General features: G+C 28.2%; 1 protein-coding gene across 1 annotated transcript in view; it reads right to left on the bottom strand.

The window, feature by feature from the left end:
- Window positions 1-9,337: 9,337 nt before the first annotated feature.
- Window positions 9,338-16,521, bottom strand: part of LOC119668284 — a 59,814-nt gene continuing 52,630 nt past the window's right edge. The window contains exon 2 of the mRNA XM_038077741.1: window positions 9,338-10,687. Coding sequence (XP_037933669.1) covers window positions 9,561-10,687 — 1,127 coding nt within the window. The 3' untranslated portion in view covers window positions 9,338-9,560. The remainder of the gene's footprint in view (window positions 10,688-16,521) is intronic.

Genomic DNA, 16,521 nt, shown 5'->3' with positions numbered 1-16,521 from the left:
CAATCCCAAAAGTACTTTTTCGCAGTTTTGAGTGCATAAATTTTTTTCTTTTGTCATTTGTTTAATTTATTATTATTATTATTGGCAACCAGTGGTGATCATTAAAATTGTCAAACATATTTTGATTAACAAAAGCACTTGAAGTATTTATGTGACAGTTCCAGCCTGTCCCAGCGGTAACTAAAAGGTGACGAAAAGGTTTTTCTTGGAATATGAAATAGTACTGGAGACATGGAGTACTGTGTTGCTGAACCAAATATTTTATTTTAAACCGATGTATGCAATATACTTCAATGTATGTTTTGTTGAAGTATATTGAGTTAACAGAAAATTTAATCAAAAATATTTAATTTTTTCAAATTAATTTAAATATTTTAATGTGAATCTAAAAAGTTTTCATCCACACGTGAGGAACCTAAAACCTAAAAGATCGATCTGAATTTTTTTAGGACTGACTTTAACAAGTCCTATATCGAGAAGTTGAGTAGGTTTGTGTCTGGTAAGCGTGCAGGCTATAATTAAGTCGAAATAAAATCCGGAAAGTCGTCTGTCAGCAATTTTTAATTGCTTGTATTCATTCCCTCAGACTAAAATGCTTCAACACTTAAAAAAATTTGTGCTAATCTAAACTGTTAATCATTGTCCAAGTACACCAAAGAGAATATCAACCATTTTTTCAAATTTGCTACAAACAGTTATTTTCGATTTGATTGGGTGATTCGATTGCAAATTTTCATATGATTTCTTTAATAAGTAGACTTTGCCATTTCAGTTTTTTCATCAGGGAAAATAATTGACTATTGCCGTTCGATGTCCCGAGTCTAGATTTATTTTAAGAATTTAATCACCTCTGTTATTTCTGAAACTTTCTTAATTATTATTGACTTTCTTAATTATTATTGGCCTTCAATTACTGCTTAGGTAACTGTCTGGTTCCATTACATGCGTACAAACTGAACTTAATTCGAAGCGATGCCTGTAGGAATTGCATCGATTCGGATGCAAGGGAAACTGCCCAAGCATCTGCTGTGTAATTGCCCGACTTTTTCGAGAACTCGACAAAAATACTTGGGGACTGTCAGTTTTACAGGACTGGAGCACATACCTGAGGTTTCTGTTGAAATCCTGATAAAATTATTTTCTGTTGAAAATGATAAAATTGAAATCCTGTTATTTTTAAAAAATTTATATTCAGCTTACGAAACTATTCGAAATTTCGCTAAAATGCAAAACAGAGAATTTTCATTGAATTGGAATGCAGATTTACGCTGCGTGCAAATAAATATAAAATATTGACAAAAAAAATATATATTTTATAGAAAAATACTATACGAACCTTTCACACATTTGCATACATAACGTATTTCAGCCGCAAGTGTCAATCATTTCGGACAGTTTTTGTTGTACGTGAGTCATTTTGGCAATATGTACAACAATCTTATCAACAACATCATCATTACGATTATCGACGACAATCTACCAACCCAATGCCCACTTGTCACTAAGTCATTTGAACGGTACAAACCGCGCAGAGATAATTTAAATGCGAATTTAAGCAGGAGGCATGTGTGCTTCTAGATATTTTTGTGGTGGCATTGTCACATGAAATGATGCATCACCTGCATCAATGTGACATTTACGCCAGGAGCAGTCTTGAGTATGAATAATCAATATACTCAACCAATTAATATGAAGCTTTAATTCATCCACATTCGCTTAGTTTAAGATATGAATTTATTCATATTTTCTCCAAATTGATGTTGAAAGTGAGGGATTTGAAGTGGGCGTCCTTACTTGCAATTTTTATATATATTAAAATAATAATTTATGTATATTTAAATTAAAGTTTAAGTATCAACTTTTTAATTTCTTAATTTAAATTTCCTAACCTTATATTTATGTGATATTTAGACTGATAATTAAATAATCAGTCTAAATACATTATAATAATTGCCCAATATATTTAACATTTGCTAGCGTTACAATATAAAATCCACCAATATAGTTTTTTTTTTTATCTTAACAGGACTGCAAAAGATTGATTGGCGCTAGACGGTAATTGTGGACAATGTTTCGAACAAAAAAATTTTGAGAATAATACGTATGTACTTGGTATTATTCTACCACACGGATACCACATTTTCGTATGATTTATGTTTTTATTCCAAAAATCCTACCAGACAAGTATGTAATTGGTATATCTAAGGACTCTGGGGTCTATGCGTAGTTCACAGTTTTACCAAAAATATCACTTAAAATCTATTTATATTTAATATACTTTGAAGTTCAAAATATTGACTAAAATGTTTAAATAAATTTTCGATGTATTATAGTCACTTTCTTTTAATATGCTAAATATATATTTTTTTTTTAATTTATTAATTAGTGTACTATCTTTCCTTATCAGAAGTAACCAAATTTTCACAGAATTTTAATAAGTAATAATAATAATAATTTTAGGCATTTTTGCTTTCCTAATACTATTTTTTAATTTATTTTAAAACTAGGCTAATCATTTATTCAAATAACTTCTAATTTAATCATTAAAATTTTATTTATATTGCTGTTTAATGGCATTTTCGATTTGTAAATCTGTATTCAATTTCAAATCAAATTTTGTTACCCAACCGAGCGTTTTTACAGTAATCTAACATTTTTGTTGTAGTTTTAGTAGACATTTATATTATATAAACCAGCTATAAAACATCTGGTTAGGTGAGGTTATATCGGTGATCCCAAGGTATCCACTAAGGTCTATAGGACTATAGGAAGCCCTTAAGTGATATGGCGGTGTCGTGCATGTGCCGGACAGAAACAAAGCAGATGGGTTGTACTTTCGTCGTCCTCTCCACAACTACGGCAGGTATGGTTAAAAAAGAGATTTAGTCTCCTAGCATGGTTACCTAAAATGCAATGACCCGTAAGTAAACCTACTATAAGACAGATGTCTCTACGCGGCATCTCAATTAAAGAGTTTGATTTTCTTTTATTGGAGCATAGTTAAATTGCATATAGATGCCTGCATACCGTTGAGTTTTCACATCTTTTATTAATAAGTTTGGTACAGGCAGAACTCAGCTATTGTCGAAAATATTCCTATGAATGGAAACCAAGGTTAGAGAAATATTAAACGGCGTCAATATATCATTTAAATATGAGTAGCAGTCAAAGACTGCCCTAGATGTTAATAACACTGAGCTCAAGGACTTTAAAACAGCTTGATTCACTGATAGTATGTATATATTCCTCTTAACTATATTATCTACTTCTAGACATGCTACAACTTCCCTTACAGCAATGACTTTTGCCTGCAAAACACTACAGTGATCTGGAAGAATATTGTAAATGGATATTTTCAGTCTTTCTGAGAAAACTCCACTTCCTACGCCACACCTAGTTTTTGTACCGTCGGTGACCCAAAAGCGGGGCCACCTGACAGCCAAACATCTCTGGATGGGAATTCAACAATGAATTTCCTGTATTCATAAGAGGGAGATAGTGAATGTTGTTTGGGGTAGGACTGGAAAATTTAAGAATTGAGCCGTGTTCATAGTCACTAGCTCTCCATTGTAATTCAGCTTTGAATCTTAGAGCAGATGACGATGCTATAGGTTTACTGATAATGTCAAGTGACATTAAGTGAAGCAATAGATATGGTAATCTAGCTATTCTGGTAAAACATCTTAAGTATTATCGAGTGTTATCGATTTCGCTCGTGATTTGCAAATCGATATTGAAAATTGCACTTAAGTGAACATTGATTGAAAAAGTTACCCCAGATTTACAAATCGAAAACGACATGTGTCAGTATGAAAGGCTTTCTATAAATTCAATATATTAAAAAATTTTTTCGTCATATTAAATAATTATAATATATTAATAATAAATAAATAGTCCTTATAATAATTCCCCAATTCCTTTGCTGCCATTTATCTGTGTTTTATGTTAATACTTAACTAAATTTTTCAAATTAATTTCAAAGTAAAAATAATAGAAATATTGAGTCAAATTTTTGATAAATCAATGAAATTATTGTATTATGGCCATTAATCCAGAATTGGTAAAAATGTTTCTAAATTTTAATATAATAAGTCATTTATTTGAATTTTTTACAGAGAGATATGTATATGCAATTTAAATTAGAATACAAATTTTAAAATTTTATTTACTATCTTCGTGTTTTTCCGTGCAAATAAAATAATAGATTCTACAAATATTTAAGTTAAATAACATGGAAAATTGGATACTAAATTATTTTGTAACCAAAACAAGGACCGCAAAACCGCGTGCGTGAGAACTTCGCCATATGCGGCTTTCACAATGAATTTCGAACAAAAAATATGTGGAAATGTTGATTTATTGGCGGTAAACGCAACGGGTTACTGCGCCTGACATCGTCCTTTGGTTGTTTATCATTAGTGAATATCAAAAATATTATCACTGTGATGTTGAAAGTGTTATTTTTTTAATTTTTTTTTTTGTTTTGTAGACATTTTATTACTAAAATTCATTTAAATTGTGTTTTGAATAAAATTATTAAAAATTATTCATTTATACAATATATTCCAGAGCTATAAAAACGTTGATAAACTTAAAAAAGTGGTTAAAAATATTAATTTTAAATACCAATATTTGAATTAAAAAAGCAATAATTGCTTGTGTACATAAATTAATTGCATAAAAATATTATAATATTTTTGATAACATGCAGAATTTTCAATAAGGACCAGTGTCAGATGTCATAGCTTCGAACTCAAATGGACACTCAAGTAATTGGAAGTCTCATCTTCTACAAGCCAGAGACAACTTTCGTTACCTTACGCAGATCAAGATTGTACCTCAAGTTAAGATGTCCTAAATAATTACCTAAATTAATTACAAATAATAAATCTACAAACAGAATAGTATTGAAATTTAAAAATTAAAAATAAAAAAAATATAATAAATTAATTTAATTATTCTACAGCTGGTTTATAATTTCGTTCTAATATAAATATAGCAAGTGAATTGATAAAAAAACTTTCACAACAAATTATTAAAACTCAAGGAAAATGTGCGAATATTAAAGTCAATTACTTTTGGTCAATTGGTTAAGGTGTGCTGACTCTGAGTTTTAAATTTGACAGGGCACGAGTTCGATTCCTGTTACTAGCAGTCTCAAAAAATTATTTACCAATAATTAAATACAAAAATTATTTCCAAAACCATTGATGATGGGTATTAGGCAATACTCGAAACAGCTATATGGTCAGCCAAAAATTCAACTAATTAAAATAATAAAAATAGAATTTTTGTTGTTGTAATTCACTACTTTTCGAAAACCTCTTTATAATTACCTTAGAAAGAAGAAACTTCTGAAATAAAATAATGCCCGTCATATGATTAGAGACAAATATATTTTGAATTCCGATATCTGATCGAATTGAACTAAATTGTTCAATTCGCAGACCTATAATAATAAATAAATGAATTATTACTAATTATTAGTAAATGTTATTTAAATGTATATAAATTATTCTGCTATCTAAATCTACTTGTAATGTCTATTAAAATCGAATTAAAATTGTATTAAATATAACAATACATACATTATACATATATTACAATATACATACAAATTGAACTTATAGATATGAATAAAACTTTAGTTACTCAATTTTATTTAAATAATTAAGTTGTTATGTGTCAGTAAATACAATAATAATTAAAATATTTACAATTACATTTAACATAACGTAGTCTTCATATATATCATAAATATTTTAAGAGCATTAATTTTAAATGTAATTTAGTATTACTAAGTTCAATCAGCTGCAATGATTTCTAAAGGTTTCATTTATTTTATATCACTCAGTTTTCAATTACTGGGAATTACTCTAGCTGCAGTAAGTAAAAACTATATTCAATTTTGAGATATATATTGCAATAGAAACACAATTTTTAGAAAGTTAGTAGGGTGAATATAGAGGAAGCCTTCCTAATTTTGCATGATAAAACTGCATTAAACGTCGCTAATTTATCGCTGATTGACTACAACGGATTTAATGCGCTACATTTTGAATTCGAGTTTAGTAGACCAAGTGCGGACTTTCATATAGATATGAGTGCCAGCTTACCACGTGGTTATAAGACCTCAGCACAGGTTATTGATTCTCATATGTACGGTTGTGACCTATTAAAGCTTCGAAATGCTAACGGTCAGAAAATTTTTGAAATTCTTACAACTGGAATAATAAGAGGCAATTCTGTTCTTCCGAAACAATGTCCAATTCCGGCGGTAAAAACATTGACATTTAAATTTATTCTTTAATAAAATATTTATTTTTTTTCCTAGAACAAACTTTTCGTTATTGATCGTTATCAAATACATGACTGCTTATTCCCTAGACTGTTTCCGAGGATGACAATTCATTCAAATTGTACTTGGCTTGTGAAAAAGAAGAAACTTTTTACAGTTGGTGTGACTTTGAATTTTATTTAATTATTTGATGGAGGTTTAATTATTCAAATTTTGAATACTATTAAATAATGAATTAAATTCAATAGTTTAGCATTTTTAAACGCTGCAAAGCACGCAAGATGCTTTAAAGTAAATAACACGCCTTAAAGTATGTAACAAAATATATTTCCATTTAAATTTTTGTGCTTTTCAAATTAAAATTAAGCAAAATATTTGATTTCTGAAATTTTTGTTTTTACTTATTGTTGGATTATAAACTTTTTCTATAAATTATAGTTTTCATTATTATTGGTATAATATATTTTTGTTTTAAAAGTACACTTATTGGTTTTTGTATTGATACATTTATAGATTAAATATTAAATTCTACTAAAAAATCTAAATTTTTAGAATTTGATATATATTTTTAAAAAGATTTATTCAACGTTTGATCAAAATGTAAAAGCAATCAATTAGACAATGTTGTAAGGAATTTATGGCACTACACACAATATTTAACATATTTGAATTTTAAGGTACATAAAATTCACTTAACCCAAGAACTTAAACGAAATCAGGCAGCGCGACTTTAAAAATCTATTATGTTCCTATATGGATTCAGTGCGTCTCTAAGTCCAATTTCATTAATAAATTGCAGTATTGATCGTACTTCCTTCCAGCATATGTTGGATACTCTCTTTTTTTATGCTACAAGTTATGAGTATAATTTTAGGCGATTAAAATTATCGTCTAAATGTGATGGTCAAATGATAACAGACAAAAATGTTTTGAGTTTTGATGTCTGATCGAATTGAACTAAATTGTTCAATTCACAAAACTATGATAATAAATAAATGTACTATTACTAATGATAAGTAAATGTCACTTAAGTGTATTTAAATTATTCTGCTATCTAAATCAAGAAATAACATCTATTAAAATCGAATTAAAATTGTATCAACGTATGACAAAAATACGTTTTTAATTATAACTAATTTTAAGTTGCTAAATTCTGTTTAAATTGAGTAACTATAACCATAACTTAAATAATTATATTCACAATAATTTCTAACGAATTTATTATGCCCAGTAAATACAATAATAATTAAAATATTTGTAATTATATTTAACATAATTAAGTCTTTATATTGAACATAAGTATTTAGAGAGCATTAATTTATAATATAATTCAGTATTATTAAGTTCAATCAGCTGCAATGATTACTAAAAGTTGTACGTATTTTATATTACTAAGTTTTCAAATACTGGGAATTACTCTAGCTGCAGTAAGTAAAAACTATATTTGATTTTGAGATATATATTGCAATAGAAACACAATTCTTAGAAAGTTAGCAGAGTAAATATAGAGGAAGCCTCCCTAATTTTGCATGATAAAACTGCATTAAACGTCGCTAATTTATCGTTGATTGATTATAATGGATTTAATGCGCTACATTTCGAATTTGAGTTCAGTAGACCAAGCGAGGACTTTCATATAGATATGAGTGCCAATGTACCACGTGGTTATAAAACATCAGCACAGGTTATTGATTCCCATATGTATGGTTGTGACCTATTAAAACACCGAAATGCTAACGGCCAGAAAATATTTGAAATTCTTACAACTGGAATAAAACGAGGCAATTCTGTTCTTCCGAAACAATGTCCAATTCCGGCGGTAAAAACGTTGATATTTGAATGTGTTCTCCAATAAAATACTAATTTTCTTTCCTAGAATAAACTTTTCATTATTGATCGCTATCAAATACATGACTGCTTATTCCCTAGACTGTTTCCGAGGATGACAATTCTTTCAAATTGTACCTGGGTTGTAAAAAAGAAGAAACTTTTTACTGTTGGTGTCACTTTAAATTTTATTTAAATTATTTGGTCGTAGTTTAATTATTAAAATTTTGGATAAAATTAAGGAATGAATTATATTTAACACTTCAGAATTTTTAAACTAAATAGAGTAAGTAACAAAATATGTGTTATATGAATTCTTTTAAATAAAAACTCAGTAAAATATTCGATTTTTTTTAAATTTTTATTTCTGCTTATTGTTGGATTATAAACTTTTTCTATAAAATTAAATTTTTACTACTAAAACTAATATACGCTTTTGATTTAAAAGTGTACGTATTTGTTTTGTGTTGATTTCAATGTTCGTTAATCGTTCAATGTTCGATTCGTTTGTAATGAAGTTCTCTTAATTTCATCTTCATTTCCTTAATTTATTAATTATATAGCATAATATTAGTAATACAATTAGTAGTGCTTTTTCTGGTTATTATTTCTCATTTTCTTATTAACAAATATCACATAGATATCTACTTTACAGTACAGTATACGTATTTCTTGATAATTATAGGAGGACACTGATATATTTAAATTCTATTACATATTATATGAAAATTTCACTTTCAATCTTCTAATCTTTATAATGGTTTGGAAGTCGTTTCAATTACTTTTTGATATCTGAATGTTTTAGTATAATTCATGAAAAAAAGTAAAATACTGAAATGACAATCATTTGTTCCTACATTTATATTTTTATGGTATTTAGTTGCAGTGGTGGGCATTTAAACTTTAACAAATGATATCTTAAACTGTATACAAGATTTCTGAAATGTTTCCTTCAAAATTTCATAACTTAAATTTACTTAAAATACTTATTAAAATATAGGTAACTATTTAAAATAGTAACATTTAAGCTACATATAATTTGAATACTTGTTTGTTTGCATGAGGTTAGTCAAATAAATAAAAATTAAAGTAACAAAAAATTTTGTTAAAAACTCATTTAAAATGTTTTAAGAAATTGAGATCCTCGACTACAAATGAAAAAATAAAAATAATTTAAAAAAAGATTATTTAAAGTAACATAAACTAGTGTAAAATAAAATGATAGCCAAATAAGCAAGGCAAAATAATGTTTTCAAAACGCAGTTTATACGAAATATTTGGCAAAACTAAAAAACATTTTCCTTTCCAAAGACTCACTTAACTACTTAGGCATGAACCTTATGAACTTAAATTTAAATTAAATAATACAAATTCCTATGCTAAAACCAGCAGCACATCAAATAGCTATAAAACAATATTAATATTAGTTATTTATTTAAACATTGATTTTCTTGATGTTGGATGATGTTTTGTTGAAGTTGTCATCGAAGTGTGAAACTGGCCTGTAGCAGCGTTGCTTAGCACGTAAATTGAAATTCCAAATCCCCAAAAACACTGCAAGTAATGTCAAGAAACCGATAATAGCATAGAGGTATGCATTTTCGTGTGTCTGATGCACCACTTCAACAATTTCTGGGTAGATTTGTATAGTTGCGGCTTCATTTTGCCGTGCACAAGGTGGAGTAGCAACATTACCGGCACCAAAAGATGTACCATTTGCTGTTGAATTTTTGGAGATATTTTCTGGTTCCTCATTATCAAAAATAATGTTGGGTAAAGTATCAAATTCATTTCCTGCATTACTCTCTGTAGGTTGTGGTAATGTTTCATCAGATTCATGGTATACATTACTGCCAGATTCACCTTCTGTATCTGGTTCTGTATCATCTTCTTCGTAGTCTTCATCACCATTTGGCATGGGTATACCTTTCGGCCAACAAATTGGACAACAGCTATCCTTTATCAGCACTTGTCTATATGTTGGACAATTTACACTTCTACAGAAAGGCATAACGCACTTCTCTTCACCGTGCACACATTCACATTCATAACAACCATCTTTCCAGCTGTCACCATGCTCGAAAAATGTGTTTAAATTCTTGGAGTTACATATTGCTGTGGGCTTCTTAATACCTTCATCACAACTTTGATGACAAATTCTTTCGCCATGGTAGCATTTGCATCGTTGACAATCTGTTAGCCAATAATTTTCTGTTTTGGTGACTTCAGTGCAATTTGGCTCCTTATGGCACTCATAATGACCACAACAGTGACCTGGTGTTTCCATTGACTCTGGTATTAGTTCGATAACGACTTCTTCAACGCTATGGCAATCTGGTATATAACAAGTTTTACACAAGCATTTCTTCGACAGACAACATTGTGCATATAACTCGTCTTCGACATCAGTTATATTATGTGGTTCTTCGGTGCTGCCAGATGGTGGCAAGATATCGTTATTATTCATATCCAAATTTTCGCGTACAAAGCTGTCTTCTGGGCAAGTAATCTCCGAAAGTGGAGGGCATTTAATATTATCGCAAGGATGTGGCAAGATATCTTCTGTAAGAATAGAAAAAAAAATGTAAGTAGAGAAATATATGTGAGTAAAATTATATTATTTAAATTTTTTTTATAATCGCTTATACATATAAAAAACAATAATAATGATATATAATGTAAAAATAATATGGAAAAAAAAAATTTTATAGCTTATAATTTCATAACATTTTACAATAAGATTTTGAGCTATTTTGTTCGTAGTTTCTTACCCATGAATATAAATCTTACCAACTTACTGGGATTTGTAGGCGTGAATAAGAAGTTGCAACATTATCCTTATTCTCAAGCTAATGAATGAAAGTACTATATTCACTACTTGTAGTTGGGTTTATCAGCGCTCGATAAACCTCGTTTCTAAGTTCACGATTCTATTCATAGTTGTCTTGCGTACTAGCCGGACATTGCTGACAAGCTATTTTAAATAATAATATAGAAGTCGTAAGCAACTAAAGTAACTACTTAGGACTACAATACAAGCTTTAAGAAGGGTTTAATATATCACATGAAATCAAGCCAAGAGAGATATTACTTAGCTTGGTGTTCTTAATGCCAAATACTACAACTGCCAATAGGCCTGGAGAAAGTGACTATTTGAAGTTAATATTTGCAAATTTACAACTAATACAAATCATTTATAGATTCATAAATAATAAATAAATAAATAATTCTGTAATTTTTTGGAATCGTTAACATCTTATTTATCGGCTTTATTTATAAGCATTCATACTTCTGCAAAAAGGGTACGATTAATTGCGCACACATATGCATCCACTTCAATAGTGTTCGATCAATTGGAAAAATTAAGACCAATAACTTCACAGAAACATTTTTATTTACTAAAATGCTTTTGTTGCCAATTAGGCTCTTAACTTGTTTCTATTATTCAGCAATTTTTTCCTATACTCAATTTTTTTTTATTTCGCACATCACACTTAATTTAGGTCATATATATCCTGATTTTGTTACTACGGTCTCATTACATACAAATTACCGGAAGTACGAAATTCAAATGAACGAAAGTAATTGATTTTGTTCATCCAACCACATCGAATTACCATTAAAGTCTATGGCAACAACACCAGCACAGAGCACCGAAAATATCATCAATAACCACTAATGATGGGCGTCATGTTGGCAAAAATTTATCGATAAAACTGGAATCGCAATTCTTCTTGGTAAAATTACAGATGATGAGAATGCCAAAATATGTATTGGTATTCAATTCCCCGAATTCGACGGTGTTTTATCGGTGCTTTCGACCATGTCCATGTACTATTCTAGTTCCATGCTGTTAAGTTAATCAAACAAAAAGCTTTTGATGAATCCACATTGGCAACTTGAGAAGCTCATTGAGGGCAGAATTGTTGGTTTAAGAGCCAAGTGGAATTGTCAGCAGAAAATACTGAATTATTAATGCTGCCAAATGACAGCAACAAATGAGAATAGATAAAAACAAAAGAAGCGTTTAATGTGAGCGAGCAGCTCAAGTCAGTAGGAAAATTATAAGTTGAGTGGTCTAAGGTGGTTAAAAGAAAGTAGTTAAGCAATATTGAATGTATTAGAGTTAGTATTAAAATTTTTAAAAAAAATTTTCTAAAATAATATAAAAGAAAAGTATAAGTTTATAACTCTAAATAAAGAAATAAAAAAATGGCTTTTATAGTTTGATTATTATTTTTATTATTATTATTTCATTATTATTATATTTCATTATTATTATTTTATTATTATTTTATTTTAATTTTTTATAACATATATATATATGTCTATACATATTTATGTCAGAAGCTAATTGAGATGACAAGCATTAACACATTGTTGTTCTTTTTCACTTTTTGAGACAGTGGATATGAAACTATATGTATATATCGAACGAAGTAAATTTTGCAACAACAATGGTGTTGTCTTGTGTAATATATGAGTTCTTTGGTATGTCGTATGCAGTTAATTTTTTTAACTGCATACAACAAATATAACGCTACACTCCATTTTTGATTTACAACAGCACTATTGGTGTATAGTGTATATTAATATGACGTTAAGACCGTTCAGTGATATAAATATGTTCTTTAACTGTTTTAATTATGTAAAATAATTAGTCAATTAATTAATATAATATAAAAGAATTTTTGTTGTTGTAGTTCACTAATTTTCGAAAACCTTTTCAAATTAAAATTACTAAATAAAATTGTTTAAAAACTTATTTTTTAATTTCTTTGTCAAATTATTCAAAAACATAATAAAATTTATAGGTTTAATAATTTGACTACATACTATAGAAGTATTATTGGAGAACATTTACCTTTGGTTATAGTAATTAAAATTCTAATAATGAAATTGTAGTTCTTAACTAAAACTATTTTTTAATATTTATCAAAATTATTTTCATTTAATATAATATACATTTTTCAATTAAAATTTTAGTGTCTACTTTTAAATTTTTTTTCTTTTACGCGAATAAAATGCTTCAGAATTCATTAAAATTCATTCATTAAAAAGATGTGCACTTTTTGTGTCTGATGACAGAAAAAAAGTGATCGGGGTGCAATGCGATGTAGTACGTGCACAAGTGTTGGTATAAAAAAAAATTGCCGCATCACATAAATTAATATTAAAGTTAATCCTTTTGACAGCAGCTGTGACAGATTTGTACAAATACAATAATTTAAGAACAAATGTTGTGTCAACGCACCTGTGTATGTGCTTGTGTGTGCATGCAGAAGCATTTAAGCATTTACGTTGCTTGTGTACGTTTTGCAATATTGAGAATATGTAACGCAGACATGCGTTAAAAATGTCTCCGTTGTGGTTGTATGAATGTGTGTTTATGTGAAGCGCACGCCACAGACAGTTTTTATATAGTTTGCGTGACAAGTTGCGTGTGTAAAAGTTTCATTTTATTTGACACTTAAAAGAATCAAAGTTGAATTTGCAACAAGCGAAAGGAGAAATATGAGAAAAAAATAAAAGAAATAGGCGTAGACACGGTTAAACATGATAGGCAGACATAAATTTGTTTAGTGCTTTTCATAACAATTAAAATTTTTATTTCGCAACGATTTAATTACAAAAAATTATTTTTTAATTGCTAAAGATATTATTAGAAGAATATAAATAGTGTTGAAAAGTGTTATGATTTCCAACACTTTTGGTACTACGTGTAGTATGAGTAACAATTTTTAATAGTTTAAATATATTTTTAGAAAAATATATATAATGTTGGTAAGTATTCCGATTTTCAACACTTTTGATACTACGTGTAGTATGAGTAATAATTTAATAAAATTTAGAAGATTTTTGTTACGAAATTTTACTAAATGTATATTATTTATATTTACTTATAACTAAAACAAATGCTATTTTGTATTCAACTATATTTTTAATTTGGAGCAATGTTTCAGCTAAGCTTGCAAAAAATCATATTATAAATGCGATTGTTTAAAAATTTGTCAGCATATGTGTTCAATTACAAAAGTTAAAAAAGACTTTTGTTGCATTATTTTTATAATCGAAGGTTTATTTTCTATTTGTTTTTGAGTTTTTAAATTTTTGCATTCAAAGCAATTTTATATGCTTCCACTAAAACAACAGCCAATGTCATAAAACACCATACACTCAAAACACTAAAATATAGAATGAGCCCGTAATTTATCAAATTGTATTAACAAAAACAAATAAAAACACTCAACACAAAAAACCGCAGAATTGCAATTTTTGATATAAACAAAAAATAAATGAAAATAAAACATTAAAAGATGAACTCAAATTTCAATTTGAATTCAACTGAATTTGAAGTACGAAAAAGGGCAAAAACTCCAGCGAACACATTAACATTAATGTTCATTTTATTATTATTATTCTTCGTCTACCAAAATAAAAGCAATATTAACCAAAACATAAGCGCACGTATGTAATAAAACCAAAAACAACAAAATTCTAACAATAAGCAAAAACAACTATGGCTGATTGTTGTTTTTGTTGTGTTGTTGTTGTTGTTTTGTTGTAGCTGGTTACTTGCTTATGTCCAAATGCAGCCACATAAATAATTTATTTTATGTTTATTTACAATAGACTTTTGGCTGAGCTTTTTTTATGTGCAGCCATTTCATTTCATTATTTAACGTAGTTGTTAATGGTTTTGTATTTTGTGTGCGTGTGTGTGTGTGTGTGTGTATGTCAGTGTGCTTACGTTCCTTTTGTTATTGTTTAAGTAAACAGCATGAAAAACGAGTGCATGTGACATGTGTCAAAAGTGACAGTTGATAAAATAACACGTGAGGAACCTTGCAGTCACATTTTAAAGGTTAAAGGAATATAAAATTGAACTGTTTTGTTTAATAATCTGAAGTGCGTTTAAAAGGTTTCGTTACAATTTCTTGTTTTACCTTAATCAATCACTTCATTATTATGTATAATAAATTATATTAATATAAGTATAGCATAATGAATAGATTTATTTTTACTTTCGGTAAAATGTTAAAAAAACTTAAAACTCCAACTACTTCTGCCAAAAAAATATTATGGTGTAAGAACTCTCCTTGATGTTTGATTTCATAATAATATCTGAAAAATCAAATAAATGACAATTATCTGATTATTTTTATCATTATTTTATTCCTGGAAGTAGTTAATTTTTTCTTATAGATTTATTCAGATTTATTCTTATTAAAAGTTTGAAAAATATACTCTGCTTGTCTTATTATAAGTATCTTTCTTTTAGTTTGCAGTTAATATATTGTATTTTGATCAATTATACTATATCTTGTTGAAAAATTGTAGCAGGTAGGGCGCTGTACAGTAAAATGGTAGGTGCAAAAAAAGCAAAAAAGATTAATTTTTGTACATTGTATGCAGAACTGATCGAAACTTTTCAAAGAAATCAAGTTTGATTCACATTAACTTTCGAACCGATTTAAGAGCATTAATATACCATGTCCTGCTTAGACCTGGTTGGCCCAAGCAAACGTGGAAGCGAACACTAGAAAAGAAATCCACGCAAGCGGAAAACTATTAGGAGAATTTAAAATCCTTGCAAGAAATCGTGACCAAATCAACAGATATTTAATAGACTTGAGAGTGCTATTTTAATAAACCGTTCCTAATATAATAAAGATTTCTTTATACATTTTTTTTTGTGTATACTTTATGTTGACACCATATATCTCAGTATTTATGCATCCTGTACGATTTATTCAATTCCATAGACTAACAATAGATATATATATATATATTATAAAATTATTTTTTTTATATTATTATTAGTTTTATTATATTTTTTGCATTAATTTCGCTATCTTGTTATTGTGTTTCTTATATGTATTTGTCTAGTCACTGATTTGATATACCCAGAGTTGGTTGTAAATAATAATTAAATACAATAATAGAAAATATTAATGAAAAATAATAATTAAAAATGTCTGGCTGTATTACATATTTAATTTCAAAAATACATTGTTCATGAAACTTTAATTTATTTAGAAATTGTTAGCTTTGTCATTGTTTTTGTTCAAGTAAATAAGAAATCATATAATTTTAAATATGTTTGGATTATAACTAGGGAAGGATTAGGGAATGTATATTGTGATTGGATTACATATATAATTTCAAAAGTGAATTGTCCATTAAAATAATATCGGTATATTCGCTGCTTCTCTGGAAGTAAATAGGAAATCCATGTAATTTTAAGAGGATTAGCGGATATAAAAAGTCTCCCATCCCCTATTGACAATATAATCTACAAGTAAACTTTTATTTAGTGTATTGATCTACAGAAATACTGCTAAAAAATATTTCCTAGTACATTTTCCCCTTGCCAGAAAACTGGCTATGCTATT

This window comes from Teleopsis dalmanni, chromosome 1, assembly GCF_002237135.1.
Source record: "Teleopsis dalmanni isolate 2A chromosome 1, ASM223713v2, whole genome shotgun sequence".
In the NCBI taxonomy this organism is placed as follows: Eukaryota; Metazoa; Arthropoda; class Insecta; order Diptera; family Diopsidae; genus Teleopsis; species Teleopsis dalmanni.
The sequence above is the reverse complement of the archived record's forward strand: the minus strand, read 5'-3'. Positions and strand labels throughout refer to the sequence as shown.